The sequence below is a fragment of the Ooceraea biroi genome, chromosome 12 (genome assembly GCF_003672135.1).
Source record: "Ooceraea biroi isolate clonal line C1 chromosome 12, Obir_v5.4, whole genome shotgun sequence".
NCBI lineage: Eukaryota > Metazoa > Arthropoda > Insecta > Hymenoptera > Formicidae > Ooceraea > Ooceraea biroi.
In genome coordinates, this window is record NC_039517.1 from 7702642 (window position 1) to 7721089 (window position 18448).

An 18448-nucleotide genomic window follows, 5' to 3' on the forward strand; every position below is an offset into this window, starting at 1 on the left:
TTTCTTAATCAAAGCTCGATAATCTTAACAAAATGGAATACCTTCGAACGCGTCTGCAATGTCCCACGTACGAATAAATTGATTAAATAATGCTTGTAATAATAATGGCGCTATTGTGGAAAAACTGAAAAATAACCGAAACACAAAAATCACGCACCGAACGTCGTGTTTATATGAAATCATCTTTGCTATTTCTAATACATTCAATAACGCGAAATTTCTAATATATTATCTCATAAATATATCTTATAAATAATTTAATGATCGTTATAAACACGCATGTGACAAGTGCGCGTTTTCCACGTGGGAAAATCGAGATTTATCTGCTACCGATGAAGCCATCGCGCTGGGATCATAATTCACGAACGCGGTACGGCTGCTGCGAGAACTTTACGAGAGCTTAGCCCTAGCCGCTTGCTCTTTGAGGCCTTAACTCGCAAGCCGAAATTCGCGCGTCATTAAATCTTAACACGCGGCATTGTAAATTGCGGACGCCGACCGGGCAAGCACTCTCTCTCTCTCTCATCTCTGCCTTCCGCTCGATGGACCTTTAACGACAACGGCCGCTGCACTTCAGCCCAACACTGTCTGTGCGATCCTCGCGCCCGCGCGATTGCCACTATCTCCGGTCCCTCGTTTCCTCCTGCCTGCAAATTAACCCGATACCTGCCGTATTATGAACCATCCGGCCGAGTTAACGTACACGCGGTCGTTTTACACCAACTCGGAATAAACTCCGCCATCACGCATGCCCGACGTTTCCGTCCGCCTGAAGAAGTTCAGTGCCTCCGCGTTGTCATGTAACAATTTGTATTATGGACTACAGAAAGTCTTGCGTATCTGGACGTTTGTTCTTTCGTCAAATATTGCAGTGATTATTTATTATTAAATTACTCACAAATATATCGCCTGTATAATTGTTATATTTTTCTTATTCTTCATTTTCGTGTTTGACCTGAAATCTTTTATAGCCACTGTTTCTGACTTTCAGTCGAGGAAACGCTGTTCTATGATATACGGTAACAACTTTACATAGGTTTCTACTGCCTTCTCTACGTACACGCAGAGAAGGGTATTCGTTTCGAGTTTCGGAGGCAACTTTGGGATCGCTTGTGCACTCGCGCGAAACTCGCAGTGGCGTCTGCCACAACCCCGCCTGAACCCCAGTAACCGCGTATTTATTCTCGCGCTTAACACGCAACCCTTTTACCAGCTATGTCCGTAGTGTCGGTTGACAGACGTGCACGGTAATTGCGAGGCGACTGCGAGCTATAAACGTCTCTCCTCGTATCCGTGCGCGCTCGCGGATTAACGAAATAGGAGCCCGGAATAGCGTGAATCTCGCGCCATGCGAGATTAAGGAACCCTATTTGTGGTCAAGAATTAGAATGAGCTTCGGTGCATCCGATTTAGGCGAAAGCGGGATTGCTCTTTTGAAGCGCATTCTAAATCATTCCCGCATTTCCAATTTCGTAATCTGCAGATTGGAGAACGTGACGTCGCATAAAAGAGGAAATCGGGAAGAAGAACCGGAGAATAAAATCTCTAGAAATAAGGAGTTTCTTTAAAAGATTTTTAGAAAAAGAAAACATTTTCAAAGATTGCATCTTTTCATAAAGCTTTTCAACACAACTTTTCTACATTCATAATGCCCGTAGAAAGTATGCATCGCTAAGAAGCGATGGTAAAATAAATTTTATTCTAACGAATCTCAATCAGCTAGTTTGCCTATAATACATTATCTATAATATTTCGTAGACGTTGAAAACGGACGTGTTTGAATTTTTCAGCCACGAGCAGCGACATCAGAGTGGAATTCAAGATGCCAACAGAGGCCGTGGTGGGTACCTCGGTCGATCTCAAGTGCGAGTGGCGAATACTGGGTGTGAGCAATCTCTATTCGGTCAAATGGTACAAGGATGATCACGAGTTCTTCCGATATGTGCCGGACAACAACCCGAAAACTCAGATGTTTCCTCGACTCGGCGTGAAAGTCGAGGTACGTATCTCAAATCCGTTTTATTGAGAGCTGATCCTCCCAAATACTAATATTTTTAGTAATACCTAATCCCTTTCAATCCATGATAATTTACAGAAACGTAGATATATTTTGAATATTTTGAATATTTTTCTATGCAGTCACATGATACTTTATTATATTTGCTACGTATAGATATTGATTTATTAACGAAATCATCTGACAAGAGATGTATGAAGAATCAGCAAAACTAGAGAGTGAAGAACGCGATAAATGAATGAAGACATCGACAACTACCATGGACAGCAAGATAATAACTATCGCAGCTCGAATCGGTGTCGATTATCGGAGCACTCCGCGAAACTCTTCTCGCACCACCAAACTCGCTACAACCGGAAGCGGAACAAACGATTCATCGCGAGCCCAGTGAACTGTTCATTCCTATTCATACGTTCCGAGATCCGAGGAATCCTCTTCATCCTTTCTTTCCTCGCACCGTGTCATTTTGCGATGCAAGCGAAATTCCTTAAAACGCCGCTCAGAAACTCAGCACCTTTCTTTCGCCGAGTATACGGGATTCGACATAATCAATCTTCTCTCCCTTCACCATCTCCGTTCGTTCATCTCTCTCTGTTCACCATCCGGCCAGGGAGACACGAAAGGAACCAAGGGCCACGCGAACCCTCGATAAGACGAACGCGCGAGAGCAAGGATCAACTGCAGAGAGAGAGAGAGAGAGAGAGAGAGACAGAGAGAGAGAGAGAGAGAGACAGAAAACTGATGACGTGCGGAGATCCCGTACACGAGTCTTCGTGAAGCCGATCGACGACCGCGAGCAGACCGGCACCGTCACGTGCCAACGTAATTCATCTTCCGCGCGCGCGGCTGGCCAGCAAAACGCTTCGGCCAGTGCATCCAGACGCGCGTTCTTGTACTGGTATAAACGAGCTGCGAGGAGTTCATCGCCGCCATTCTCGCGATATGCTGCATCATCTGCTCCGCAGCTTCTCTGTCAGCTATTGGGAGCTATCTCGTCGTTACAGAGTCCGGTAAAAGCGAGAGGTCGCCGCGAGAAGCTACTGCACGGTGAACGATCGTTCGCACGTGCGTTACATCAACGATACGAGTGTTGCACATGACCGAGATGAGGCTTGGATCGATGAGGAGGATTACGTGTGTTACGCCGATGTTCAGGAGCGAGATGAAGCGATGTTATTCCGCGATAAGAGCTACGCGAGAAAAATGTTGTCGGATCTGCAGAACGTAATCGGGAGCACTGATAGCAGAGAATCGTATCGGGAATTGTTTCCGAAATATTATCTCGCGTATTTCCGGCATTTAACGATATCCAGGCGTGCGATACATTTTCTGTACTTCTAATTAGCGAAATACACGACGTTGTGCTGTGCGCGTTTTCATGATGTCGGTGCAGCAAATTTGTCGTATCGATTTATAATTACTATATCAAGCCCGTGGAGAAGAGTTATTAGACTCATGGAATTATATTAAGCCATCGTACAGCCTCGAGTAGAATTCACGATGATATAAGTGAGGCGGGAATTCATCATTTTCTCGGAGCAAGCTGTCAGTTACCACGAGGTATCTTTATCCGGAGTTCATTAAAGGACCATGAGACTGCAGCTCGCTCTTTCATACATATGACGTTGATCGTATCGCGTTAGATGTGGTCAGGTCAAATGGATGAGATGTAACGGCGAGCGAGTGGAGATAATTACACGATAATTTCGCAATATTAAACGAAATTGTATTAAATAAAATGTAAGAGCGTTTTTTGATGTTCTCATTATCGTCATTACTTCTATGTCGCGTTTTGTCTGATCAAAGTATGACAATATCTACTTGAATTTCCGTTTTGATCATAATATTTTACTTTTATTTTTATGTCATCTATCTAATTGTAATATTATTTACGGAACGAATAATTGTGAAGAATTTTAATTTAATTTTCATTTTACCTTTTATTTAATTAATTTAATTAATTTCAATTTTATTTTATTCGCAGGCGGTTAAACAAATACGAAATTGAAATAAATTATAACTTGAATATTATTCAAGTGGAATACCTACATCGGTTTCTATGTTTCAGTTTCAACATCTTAAAATACACGTATGTCTCTCTCTCTCTCTCTCTTGCGCGCTCTTAAAAAAGTTTACTTATTATAATATAAACCGGTTGACGATACTCGTCGATTCAATTTATGTCACTTAAAGCAGCTAGAAGACGGTTTGACATTTTGGAGACGCTTCTCGAGAAACCAGATTAATCTCTAGAAGCACGTATAATGTAAAATTCAATCACCGATAAATAATTACGTGCTTCGATCAACAACGGTTAAGCGCGAGGCCTGTTAACATCCTTGACAGAATCGATTCTAACTCATTCACCGCATCCTTCTGCCCGGTATCAACGAGACAGGAGCTCGTTCGCTGAATCTGAGGATACATCATTTTCTTCAGAATCCTCGATATACTGATGGATTCACCTGTCGGCATTCGCCGTAAGAAACGAGATCCTGTTAGAGCGAAGGAGAACATGAAAAGATGCAATATCGTATCGACACGATCGCGCAGATATTTCCTGATGTATGTGCGAAGTGTTATGTTTTACTTTAGTAAAGTGCTTTTGATTCATTTATCTATTTCAGTGACATGGAACATATCAAACGTTTCGTACAAGTTTTCTTGCAGTATTTTTAAAGATTACTTTTGTAAAGAAATATGAAAATTCGCTGAAATTATATAAAATACAAATTGTATATAGCTCAAGAATAAAATCCTGATTTATATAATAGTTTCTTGATTAATCATGACTAATTTCTCAACCAGAAAATACTTGAAGTAATATTAGCGCATCCTAAATTAGTGACATGATATAGATTCAAGTCATTCTTGATATTAAACACGATGCAATAAAAGTATGAGAAAGGTCGACGTATAATCTGTGCCACGATATGTTATCTTTCTTTGAGATCTCTGCTGGTCTCTTCCGTTCTCTCTCGCTTCCGTATTTCTGGTCTTTTCTCCACAGAGTATCACATGTTTCGAAGAATGCAATCCACCAGATCGTACTCCAATATTCTACAAATGATGTTCCTCGATTCACCGTCCTCTCCTCTCGTTCATGAATCGGAATATCATGTAGGATACTATTTGCGAGGTATAACGCACATACAAGATCGGTATTGGCGGATAATAAAACAAATACTGACGACCCGATACCCGTATAAGCCGAACAATTTTTATACTTAGATAAGATTGAAGCGAATAGTTTTATTCGAAAAATATAGTAAGCTCAGTTTAGAAATTCTCTTACAAATGTCTACTAACTACTTTTAACTAATCGTTGCGACTAGCGTTAACACGAGCTCCAAGAATTTAATTTTGCATGCGCAAAACTGTAACGGTATAAAGTCAAAATTGAAAAAACGAAGATCGAAATTTTCGTGAGCGTTGTCAACACGCAATTTTTTTAAATTCTCGTGACCACCAGCTATCGTTCGCGGTCGGTGGTAATCCCCATCAACAAAACCGAGCTTGCAGTATCGGGAAATAAAAATGTAAATCCTCTCTGAGGATTTCACATGCAAACATTTTTTAGCATACTCAACGAGAATTTTACATCTCCGGGTTATCGATCATATCGATGTTCTTAAAGAGAAATGTGAAAAATCTAAATTTATAATGAAATATTATAATTACATAAAGTTACAATGTTAATGAGTATTTTGCTATTATCAGACATCGTATATTCTCGATATACATATTCTCAAGTGGCCAATGTGCAAGTGGAGGAACAAACTATTGTACTGCTACGACGTAGCGGCGCGCAAACAGAACTATTAAAATGGAAATTTCTTTGTGTGAGAATATAAGCACGCATTCGCGAAGGGTGAAACTTCCGCGAAATTTTCGACACGTCGTAGACTGGGCGCGAGACTCAAAACAAGGTCAGTAGCAACGATAGTTTGACGATAGTTTGAAGATAGTTTCACGCGAGAGATCACCCCCGATGCGAAACTTTCGGGCGATTCGCGAGCTAGATAATATCCCTTTCTCGCATATTTTTTCCCCTTTTATTCGTTCTTACCTCTTGCCCTTCCGTCATTTTTTAAACTTTCCTCTACCGGGAGAGAGCGCGAGTTTCGCCCGCATGCACGCGCGCGTGGTCGTTTGCGCAGAAATTTAAATGATTTAACTGCCACCCCGCGGGAATACGCGAATTTTTGATGTTCCGGCAGAACTTTGCCCTTGCGAGTTATATCTCTCGATGCGGGAGAACAGTCGGCGGTGCGCGAATGGTACTTGCCACTCGACCCGTTCCGTGTTAATGCAACGCGAGATTTTATTATAGAATTACGAATTTAATCCTTTCAGAGATTCGAGACTCAGAAACCGGAAGCTCTATTTGCTAAGAAATCTCGAGTTCTTTATGGATTAATTAATCAATTTTTCTTTTACAAACGCCGTTGAAAGATTTATTCTTTTGCTTGCATATATGTTAATTTAAAGGACTTAAAAATTTTCGGATATCAAATACGCGTAGATTTTACGTAAAAATATAAAAATTCAGGAGACATTCGAAACCGATGGAGGACCGCTACAATGCTGACTATACCACCGAATGCGACTGTTACATGCGGACGTTCACGCACTCAATATCCTTGGACAACATTAAACGGCCGCAGCTTTATGGTTTCCGCGGATTGAATATCATGGAAGATCGTAACTACATTAATTATCCGCGTGATTCATCTAATGGAATGGAAAGCCATTTTAAGCCGTAACGCACTTCTGCTCCCAAAATTCCTCATTTATATGCAGTCGCTGTTCCGCATTACCGTTCTCTCGGCCGTGTCACATATCGAGATACTATCCCGGCCGTTCATCGAGAAAGCGCGGGAGAAAGAGACAGATAGAGGGGAAGAGAGAGAGATCGAGGTAGAGAGAGAAAGAGAGAGAAAGAGATGCGCCATTTGGCTGCAGTGCAAACTTTTAAGCTCGCCCGCAGCATTTGAGCGCATTAAAATAGCGATAGCGCCGGCATGCGTGATAGTAAAAGTGAGCGCAGCATTCCGCTGCGGAGTAAAATATAGCACGTTTGTTCCGCGCGATAGTTCTAATCCGTTAAAATCTCGGCGTGCACGTGGATCGCGAATTTCGTAGCCATAATGAGATAATCGTGTCGGCGTATTAGAATGAGAAAAATTTCATCGGTATGTGAAATACCACGACGTGAATCGATGAGTGGTTCACTCCGCTGGAATTTGCGTGGAATTATATCAATTGAAATATCAATAAGTAATGTGGATTATTTCATATAAGTATATGATATTCCACGAATGATACTCTAGCTTGATCGAACTCACTTGAAAATCGTTAGCTATTTTCATCCTAAAATGCCCGATAGAAATCAGAGATTCTTGCAATCGCAGGAACACTCGATCGTCGAGAGAGAGCTCCCTCTCACACTAGGCATTTGCCCAGATACGTAAGCCAGGTAAGGAATACAAATCAACGTGCGAGACGGCAGCGTTGATGCGGCGTGTTTCTTCGGCTTCGCCGCCACACCGATGCAAGAGACGCGCTCCGCTCGTTTCATTCCCGAGGCATTTACATGTGTTTCGCGTGCGGGTCGAAACACCCCGTAAATAGAGTGGCCTCCAGGAGCAAGCGTGGTACGTGCACGGGAAGCGAGCAGAACGCGCCAACGTAATGCTTGCAGGAGTGCTGCAAGAGAAAGACAGATAGACAGAGAAAGAGGGTACCGGCGGTGGTTGGTCCCGGTTGGCAGGAAACCAATGAAAATTTCCAAACAATCTGACTAATCTGCCGCACCCCCAGACCGCGATCTTCCACCCCATAAATCGCCGCTCGGCATTGCGCCGCTCTGCTCTCGAGGGCCATAAAACGTAACGACGTCGCCGTCGCGCGGTCTATATGTTATTCACGAGCCTTTCGCAAATTCTCCGAGAGGCACGTTCCTCGAAATCAAGCGTTGGCCTAGCACGCGATCGGATGATAAGCGGTTGTTAGCATTCGCTCGCGAATGGGACGATGATTGCACGTGAACGGTATGATTAGCGAATCGAAGTTGATGTATATTGACAATTACGGTAGCGTCAGCAAAACGAGACATTATCGAGTTAACGAAGGAGGCATGAATCGCGTTAGTCGCATCGCTTGAGCGATGATAAAACGTCAAACGTTTTCATCCCTGTCCCGACATCGCCGGGGATGGCGCACGAGAGTTCCTCGACATCCACGTCCGTCTTGGTCTTCCGCTTTTTTCCTGCTGGCTCCGCGAGGGATGCAGGATCCTCGTCTCTTTAAGAGGCTTGTTCCTGCTGGGAGCGGATAAAACCAACAACATCCATTACACGTCCGTATCCATCCATTAGGCGACGAGTTTATGGGCGTCGTTTTGGATCGTCCTTAATGGATTCCGCGGGAGATCAGGTTAATTCAACGAAGATGAAAGTGAACGGGGAAGAAGAAGCGCATCTGCGACGGGTGAATTTTACGACGGCGAATTTTACGGCGCGCATTACTCTTCGTGATTTTTTTATCAGTCGCGAACGCGGATCAGATGAGAGAATGAAATTCTCGCGCGGCAGACATCATCTTTCCCGTAAATTCCGTGCGATAGAGTAGAACAAAAAGCCGTGCTCACGCGTTTCCAAGATATAAAATAAATTAATGCGTAACACGGTTTCGATTTGAAACGATAAGTACGTATTCAGTGTTCCTCTTTATATTTTCAATTTGCTCTTTGATTAGATAGAGACTCAGAATCATCATAAAATGGATCTCATTAATCCTTTTTTCCAACAACATCCGGTAGTTCAACCGAATAATTGCATTCTTATAACATTCTCATGACAATCGTAATTGAATCAGTACCCTCGTGCGTTCAATCTCTCGTTTATCGCAGTGTTACGTGACGATTATATGTCATTTCCGGCAATGTGATTTAAGGATCGCCCTGACGTTCGTTCGTGCGGGACTTTTATCTCGAGAAACTCACCGCGACGAGTGAGATTCGGGGAGCAGCAGGGCAGTTTATAGGATATTCAAAGTTAACGCGCCATGTAAACCCGACGGTCTCCGAGATTCGTCGCGGGGTGAGTAGATACGCTGTAAGTACGTTTACCAGTGACGGCGTGAGACAGGCTCTCCCCCGCATTAATGCCGGAAGACGCACTGACTGGCAGCAATAAAAAGAATTGAATATAAAGCCCGGCTGTATATACGCGCAGAAGGGAAGAAATTCGTTTTTACGGTCAAATAAATGTAATTATCTTGCGCGAGAGTGGAACAGCGTTACGGTATTACAGTCGCTAATTCAACCCCCGTTTTCCCTAAAGAGAGAGACCGTTCTGCTGAGGAGAAGAGCAGTATTTCAACGTACTCCTGCATAATCCAGATCATGCATAATTAATCATAATTATTAATTTTTAAGTTCGTAATCAAAGAATGGTATTTTTAAGTGAACGAGAAAAAAGCGATAACGTTAGTGCTACTAATGACACAAATGATGAACGACGACGAGAATGCAATTCTGTTCGCCGCGCATTTGCGGTTGCTCGTCGTGCGACTGCTGCAGCTTTAATAGCGTCTCACGCGGTCGAAAGACAAATTACATGGCACTCGCGTTTTCCGGAAAGTACCCGGGAATGTCTCTCCTGTATCGAGCGAGTCAAAGTTCCATTCGGCGACGTAGATTAGCGAAGACGCGTCGCGCTGCTCGAGCGTACGCGCGCGCAAGGTTTGCTCTCGCTTCCTCGTCAGGTATTATACTTGCAGTCGCGGTAAGAAGTTGCGAATCAACATCTCGTTATCCGGGGATTCGGAAACTTTTGCGTCTGCACCCGACCCACTCCTGTGCAATCCTCTTTCTCCTCTTCTTCCTCCTTGTCGCTCCTCCGCTTGCGTTCCTCCTCGCGCATCCACGAGAAGAGGCTGATTGTTGCGCGACCTTTTGTATAATTTCCGTCTATCTCTCGGAGAGGCAGGGACCTTCTTCGAGGTAACGGCGAAAGTAAAGTAGACAAAGTTACGAGATTCGATTGATGAAATAGTAGATTGTCGACCAGCACAAAAAACACTCGCGAGAGACATAGCGAGGCATCATGAATCTTTCTCTCTCTCTTTTGCTGGACTTTTAAAATACTTCTCGGATAACGACTTCGGGGGAGTTTCGGAAGTGTTATAAAGTAATAATTAGAAATATCTTGTCGTCAACGTCTGGCAAAAATTCGATCCAAGAAAGATAGCAGAGATCTGGGACCATCTCCATGAAGATAAATCGCTATGATTGGCTCATTCTTGACTCCTTAATCACTTTCTCAAGCAGATTATTAATTAATCAACGAACAAGCGTGTATGGCGAGGAGACGTAACTCGGGTCGGTTGGTTACTGCCGTCGATACCATCGCCGTTCGCAAAAAGCGCGCCATTAAATCTCGCTCCGCGCGATTAATTTTACAGCGCGGTGTCATCAGGGGAGTCGAAAACTTCGCGATGTCCGTCGTCTCCTCCGCTGCTCGTATCCTATTTCGGGGTGGATCTGAGCTAGCGCAGTTCTCCCTCGCAGTCTTCCCTCTTCTCACCGCCGGCCCCTTAATACGCAAGCGGTGTACAATTTCGAAACTTAAAGGACAAAGTCAAGGAGGGCTCCGAGCGAATTTGCCTAAGTTCTCCTGCGACTTCGCTTCCTCGCTCGTCCCTCTCGAATTATTTCGAGCTTCTATCCACTGGTAAAAGTAATTTTGTTCTCGAACAGAGAGAAAGAGAGCAAAGAGAGAAAGAGAGATACAAGACAGAGAGGCAGAGATCGGTACGGAGCCAAGCCGAGCCGAGTCAAGCCGGTACAGAGACCAGATTCGGCGGAAAAGCCAACCGGGGGAAAGAAGATGCTTTTAGTTTATTACCTCGAGGAAATTACACTAGCAAGTCCCTGTTGGCTCTGTTATTTTTTCCTTCTCTTGCCAGCAAACTCGGAAGCACCAGGAAATATCAGCCATCGCGTCGTCGCGTCGCTCGCGCGCGTACTTTGAGATCCGCGCTCCGAAATGTGCAAGCATCGCCACGCATTTTGTGGAATCACGTCGGGCTTTCCGTTCGTATTGTCAAGACATTCCGTCGCGAGCGCAGGCGATCGCGGTGTGTGCACAATCGCCGCGTTTCTATCCGGGAGGATTTTCTCTTGCGGTGAAGGATAGCGCGATTGCTCCTCGAAGGAAAGGACAAGGCGCAGAACACATTGAAAGTAAAGCATGTCTCACTGTTTCAAGTCTGAAATGACTTTCTTTTTTCAACAGAGAGACCATTTTCAGTTGTCATAAGCTGTATGCAATCTTTTTCTAATGAGTACGCGTCTCCTTGTTAAATAAACTATTTTCAATCGCTAATTTTTGGTCGCATCGGTCATTGCGACTATTCCTATAGTTCAATAACCCGGCGCTGAAACGACCAATAAATATTGCCGTCATTCTGCGGAAGTATTCCTTCCTCGTCGATTCACGAGCGCGATGCGTTCCTTCCGCGCCGTTTTATGAGCATAATTTATCGTGCCGCGCATTATTCAACTTTGAAACTTTTGCGCGCCTAGATGCCTCTCACAAGCGCGAACCGGGAAGTTCACGAGCGAAATTAGACTACGATTTACGCCTGTTTGTATAAGCTTCCGCGAAGCTATAAAAGACGGCAAATGTCGCGAGTTCGGAGTATCGGCTCCCTCATCTCGTAGGCATCTAATGGTACTAAATCGTCGGAAACTGTCATTCTGAAGGCATTTTCTGAGAAAATAATGTAAGAAATAGCAGATATCAAAACTGACATTTTGTCTTAAATATCTTGTACGTTTATTGAAATAAAACACGATTGGTGAACTAATGCTCATCACCAACCAATCACTTAATAGTGCGAGTACCAAGAGCAGTAATTAGACATCGCGATCGTTACGGATGGCATATTTTATATAAAATTACATCGAATCGCTCAAAGAATTTCCCATCTCCGCAACGAGCGAAGGTGGATGGACGAAAGTTTCTAATTCACTTTAATTAGCCGTCACCGTGAGCCATCCGGATCGCCGATCGGGAGAGGAGGCTGCTACCTGTCACTAGCAGCGGCAATTTTCCTCGGCGTCTGAGACCGCGTGGATTATCAGAATATCGGAAGATCGACGACGCGGCCGCCGGAGATGCCGTTAATGTAACCGGAAATTACGAAAGAGACGGCTTTTATCGGGTACGCGCGGCGACGAGCCAGGTGCGGCGTCTCTCGGTGCGGGCGTTCCGACGCGTCTCGACGAGCAAATTGAAAACGGCCGCATCGATAATCCGCTTTGCTCCGCGTGTTAGTCCGCGCGTTGTCCTGCGAGTTATTTCGAGTCGACGTGGGGAAAAATTCTAAAGTACGCCCTGATACTCTTTTCACGTAACATCGAATCTGGGAATGCATTGTGCGTGACACAACGCTATTATCTGTCTAAAATTAGTTTTTATCACCGACGAGCACGGACTGAAAAATTAATTCTATAATTCGGGCTTAGATTTTAATTAGATTTAGCCCTCAATTATTACTGGTTAAATTTGGATAACGCGATTATTATACCGCGCGATCAGATTTGACCACGGGAACTATGAGGATTAAACAGAGATCCCGGAATTGAGAATTAATTGGATTCAGATCCGCGCACGCCACAAAATTAAGTATTCATAATCTGGCAAACGAAGTCGCGATTCGATCCTGCGCGTATAGTGATGGAATCCGCGTGGAGTGATGTCGGAGGAACGTCAGGACGCACGGGATTTCCGGCGATCGAATCGGTATTGGATTCGGTGATCAATACGTGCACTCTATTTCTCGTAAATGTTAACGCGAAGGGACAGGAAGGGATCCCGCCGTCGTCGCGCCGGCTTCGTCATCGCATACCGTGGAGAGCTAATTGGACCGCGGATGTGCCTAATCGAACCTAATGCGAGTAGCAGCGAGACCATGTCTCGGGCTCCGGTAACGGGCCATGAATTATCGATAAGCCGCAAACGGTCCCCTCCCCGCTATCAATGAAGTCACACACTGGGGATGCATGGTCCGCAAAGACAATGCAACCACCGTTCTGATAGCGGAAACATGACTCTTCGAGAGCACCGGCAAGCCAACGTGACAGATAGAGACATGCGATAGAGTTTAATTAACTCTAGCAGAGCAGAGCTAGCGAATGCACGAGCTATTTGAGTGGTCGTACAGAACCGCGATGTAAGCTGCATCCTTTTGTACAAACTCCGAGGAATGTCAAAGCATTCAGTGTAAAAGCCAAGAAAAAAAATAAAAGATTGATAAAAGATTATCTCTTAACATAATATTTCTAAACTAAAAGTTTTGTTCTAAAGAGTATTGTGCAAAGAAAAATATTGGAAACTTTATACCGAAAATAACATGCGGATCATAGTTCTACAGACGCATTACACACGCGCGACTGCGACTGATTTGATTGGACTTGAACTGAAAAATTGAATTCTGCGTTATCTGTGAAAATTTCATCTTTCAAACACTATCAGACGCTATCTAAGAAATAATAACATTGTGTATTACGTGTGCATGCACACGAACGCGTAAGACAAGCTCTAACTTCGAGTCTAAATCTGTTAGTGGACGAGAGTATCACGTCCTGCTACAAAAATTCTCCATTAACAAAGCAAATACATTCCGGCACTCTTTTTATCCGCAGAAGAGATCGAGCAGCGAGAAATCGAGCAACCAGAAATCGATACGGTTGAAGGACCTCGTCCTGGAGAGCTCAGGACAGTACAAATGCGAAGTCTCCACCGAGGCGCCGTTCTTCGCTACCACTTTCCAGACGGCCAATCTGACGGTAATTTGTAAGTATCCATTTTCTCTCGATAACGCCAAGCAAGCAAAACGATCCGTGCGGTTTTCAACATGAAAAATGCAATATCAATAAAACGCTTTCTCTTTCATATATGCTAAAAAGTCTCCTTGCTTTTCTATGTAATTAAATCAACTTCAATTATTGATCTGTATGTACTTGCACTGTTCAAACGCCTTTATCAAAATCGCAAAATTTGCATTGAATTGCCTAATAAATTGAGCTTTTAAAATGTTTGTCAATCAAGTTTATTAATATCAGTCGGACCTTTTAAGTCTTTCGCGATAAATCAATAATCACCCGGTAATATCCCCTCGTTACAAATAAAATCCCACTGTCCTATTAATTCATAAGCGTCCAATAGAGTCCCGTCTGCTGTTTGACTTACCGCTAACAATATCTGCTATTATGGAATATTTATGTATATATACATAAATATTCTATAATAGCAGATAATCGTGGCTATAGCCACGCGCGATAAACTATTTCGGTAGTATCGGCACAGAATGCTGTTTTATTGTAAAATAGTTGTCCGCAGCTTCGCACTCCGCCAACCATTTCACGAATTCTCGCGCTATTAATTACTACTTTGAATGTGTTCCCCTCCTAAATACAGTTTTTAATTATATCCGCGTTCGATCATTCCATTATTCTACACGTATAGATGATGACATTACATGACATATATATTTAATTGAAATATTTGTTCTCAAGGTTTTTGTTACAACCCTAATACGTACTGTACGCTATCAGAAAAATGTGCGATTTGTTTTAATAAAAATTTGATCAAAGGGTTTCACTGTACTTGTTTTTAGAGTGTAACATATTTTCTATCGATTATGTAAAACAAATATAATTTCTTTCCGAGAAAATATAAAAAAGATACGTATTGATCATATTTTTTAATTCGCGATATAACAAATAATCTGGCCTATTTAATTCTCAATTAAATGTATAAATTCAGGAGAAATTCAATACGATTTACGTCAAAAGTTACGCATTGCCACCGGTATGCATACATCTTTTTGAACAGTTTTCATAATTTGTACATTAATAGGTAATTAAATGGTAAAAGCCGCGCGTGGCCAGCCGAATGATAACGCACTTATACTGATTTTGTTCGGCGTTTCCGCCGCTATCGGCCGCCATTAAATCTGTACGTTTCAATTAATCATTTAATTATGTACATTATAATTCATACACAAATCACGTAAAATACGCCTGCGTTTATCAAGTTTCCTCTCGTCGAACCGGCACCGACACTAATTTGCCCGGTTCAGCAATACCAATAAACTCGTCCGCGAATAAATCGGCACAATGCTCAACTACGTCAGCCCGACGGAAGAAAAATAGCATTATCATCAATGGCAGTAGCCCGTCACATCACCGAGAATCAATCAACGCCGAAATTTATCTTCGACAACCGCCTCCATCCGCGGGATCAATTAAATGATCGCCATACGAACGCGACGTTCCTCCTCTCTCTATTCCTCTCGCTTTCTTTTTTTTTCGTTAGCCACGGGAAAGCCGGTTTCGGGACGACAGGTGCCGATGAATAGATTCTCCCGAAAAAAATAACGCGTCCGTTATTCTGGCTATCGCTTGCGGTCCTCGATTCTTGACCGGGACGCGTAAATCACCGCTAGTGACGAGACATGTCCAGAATAAAGCACTGTATGCCTATCGAACAGACGAAACTGCCATACCGCGTATTCTGCGGATCCGCAAAACGGTGAATGTACGGAAATGACAAGAAATTCGTTTCGTATTTAACAAATAAATTTTAATAGCATGTGTGCTGCATCAATATCAATCAATCTTGTATTTATCAGGATTTGTATCAAGAATTTATTAAAATTACGTATTACAATTACGTACTTAAAATCATCAGAAATGCATAGTCGAATAATAAATAATATTTGATGTGCTTTTTTGGTAGATGCTTTATGCATACATACACAAAGCATTAGGCCAAGAAAATGAGGCAAAAGAGAGTCAGAAAAGAGGAAACGGAAACTGGCCGAAGAGGAAAAAGAGGAACGCGTAGCTGCGAGAGGAACGGGTTGTCTAGTTTTGCGAGTCCGGCCCGTCGACCACGCGAAATTTGTTTCTGTCCGTGGCGAAGGTGCCGCAGGAACTGCCTCTCCTACCACCCCCAGCCACCTCTCCCAACGAAAAAAGTTACATCGTTTATCACCATACATCATCAGAGGAAAAAAAATGAAAAAAACCTCATTCGTCCGTGCCATCGAATATTTTCGCGGGTGCGAGCCTATCTCCGCTCTTGATTCGCTCGAGACCGAATTTGTTAGCGTTGTCAAAGCGTTACGACCGCGCAAATCGAACGGGGATTTTCGTACGGTCTGCTTTCGTCCGAAAACTTGTTCCCTCGCGAACATCACTGTTCCACATCGTCATTCAAAGTGAAATTGATCGATCCGTCCATTTGCCGATACATGGAATGCATGGAACGGATTTTTTTTCATGTAAGGCATGTTTTGGCTGCTAGTATAGAAGTGCATTGATTTTTCAAAGCCGCGGCTCATCACAAAAGCGAGCTGTAACGCACTCGTAAGCGCGATGACAATAATATCCTTGGTCTATACCGGGATACCGAGAAAATCACGACGTTAGCATAAAATAATTGAAATGGTGCAGGCATGCCGAGTGTTGCCTACAACAAGATAAAACAAAAAAATCGAGGAAAGCTACCGGAACACTCGCGTGTCGGAATTCCGCGTTGGATTAATTCTGCGATGAATGAAAGATGCGTAATTCGTAAATTCCCGCATCGCGTCCTTTGTGCTCGGTGTGCGATATTAAAAGAGCGAAACGCGCGAACAGAAATATTATTTTGTTCGGAGGCGAATTGCGCGAATGCCATTGAGACTTTGTCGACGCTCAAGTTGGCTCCAACGCGAAAAAATCTGAGAGAATCATGCAAAAAGATATTTCAATTTTAGGAAAAACGCGCAACGTACCGAAACGCGGTCAATTATGCAGATTTAACTTTCGCATCGACAAAATGCAAGCGCGTACTTGTCACGGAATCGGCGATGCCAAAGGAGGTCGACTATTTCGCTTTGTCGAAGCGGCAATTTACGGATACGAATTTAATTTCGTCCCTACGCGGAGCCTCGGCAAATTTTTACCGTAGCAAGCGAGCATAATTTGCGAGAAGCGCAACGCTCATAAAACCGCGCTGGTGCTTTATATTCTTCAGACCGTTGATATTTCTCATAATGAAGAGTACATATGACTACACGCGTATTTGAACAACATATGAAAAGGGGGCATCTAGGAAATGCATAAAACGCTCGGAAATGCACATATCCATGCGAACGTGAGCAGCTTAATGAAGCGTCTTTCTGTCTGGTTTACTAGCAGCTATTATCCACGTTTCTGCGATCATAAAAAGTCGCCGGAGAGAAAACATCGCGAACACTTTTTTCAACGGACATTGAGCAACGACACTCTTTCCCCGCTGCTCTAACGATCATTAATTCCACGTCAATTAACGACAGAAATGAAATTTTGCAATTAATAATGAGAAACAAGTATCACCAAATTTGCTGAAATCTAACAACAGCTTATTTCGTCGTGCATGATATTAAAACCCAAATTGTAGTGCTGTAACAATATCTCGTTGCATTTCGCTAGCCAATTTTAACATGGGTTAATTTCGGAACACATGTAGCGCAATTTTCATCTCGCTTGCAGCGCAGGCCACCGTCTCGGCTGTATAATTCCGGAAATTCCGTGCACCACGATGTCGAAGTATCGCAGATACAGAAACAAAAATATCCACCTAATCCCAGGAGCCTGAACAGGACGTCGTTCTTTCCGGGAGAGATACAAACTTCTGGATTATGCATGAGAGACGTCGTCGAGGATTTGGTTTCGTCTAGTTCGCTCGTGTCGCCGTGATATCCTCTGCCAGTTCTATCGTGTCTCTTTCCTTTTAGCAGCATAAGTTGACCGGCGAACGAAGCAAGTATTACACTTCTGGCATAAAGGTCAGAAGTGCCTCTCGCACGATTTCCGATGCGTTTAAATTCGTTTACAAACGTGCGAAAACGTGCCGCATCTCACGTTGTCACTCGCGCCGCTTTGACTGCAATGTTCGCATAACTCGGATATAGTGTTATTAATATCTTGCACATATTGCACATATTTCCGTAAATTTGCGAAACAAGCTAATTGCCTTTATATCAATTTCATGATATTAATTTCATGAGATTAGCTTTTCGATACAAAGAGCGCGTCGATGCTAAATTACTGTCGCGAGATCTTTCCTATTATTCAAAGACAAATCACAGTAAATCATTATCGCCTGCTTATTAATTATCAAATGGTACCTAATTAGTGACATGTACATACAGTAATGATGTCGGGCGCGCACAATGCGGTCGATCGATAATTCACAGACAATGCCGCGAGTAGATCATTTTCAGTATACCGAGAACAATTCACTATTATACTACGATTCGGCGGATCAGTCTATTCTGAGACACATCATTATGCGATCGTAATTTGAATCAGATATCTTAAATTTC

The 18448-nt window shown here is 43.2% G+C and overlaps 1 protein-coding gene across 3 annotated transcripts in view; it reads left to right on the plus strand.

Annotated features, from left to right (window-relative positions):
- LOC105284227 overlaps positions 1 to 18448 on the plus strand; it is a 197570-nt gene that overhangs the window by 104768 nt on the left and 74354 nt on the right. For all 3 annotated transcript variants that reach the window (XR_002193646.2, XM_020033250.2, XM_011347578.2), the window contains exons 2-3: positions 1791 to 1999; positions 13734 to 13884. Coding sequence is in view for 2 of the 3 variants with exons in the window: in XM_020033250.2 (XP_019888809.1) it covers positions 1791 to 1999; positions 13734 to 13884 (360 nt within the window). In the remaining variant the exon portion in view is untranslated. The remainder of the gene's footprint in view (positions 1 to 1790; positions 2000 to 13733; positions 13885 to 18448) is intronic.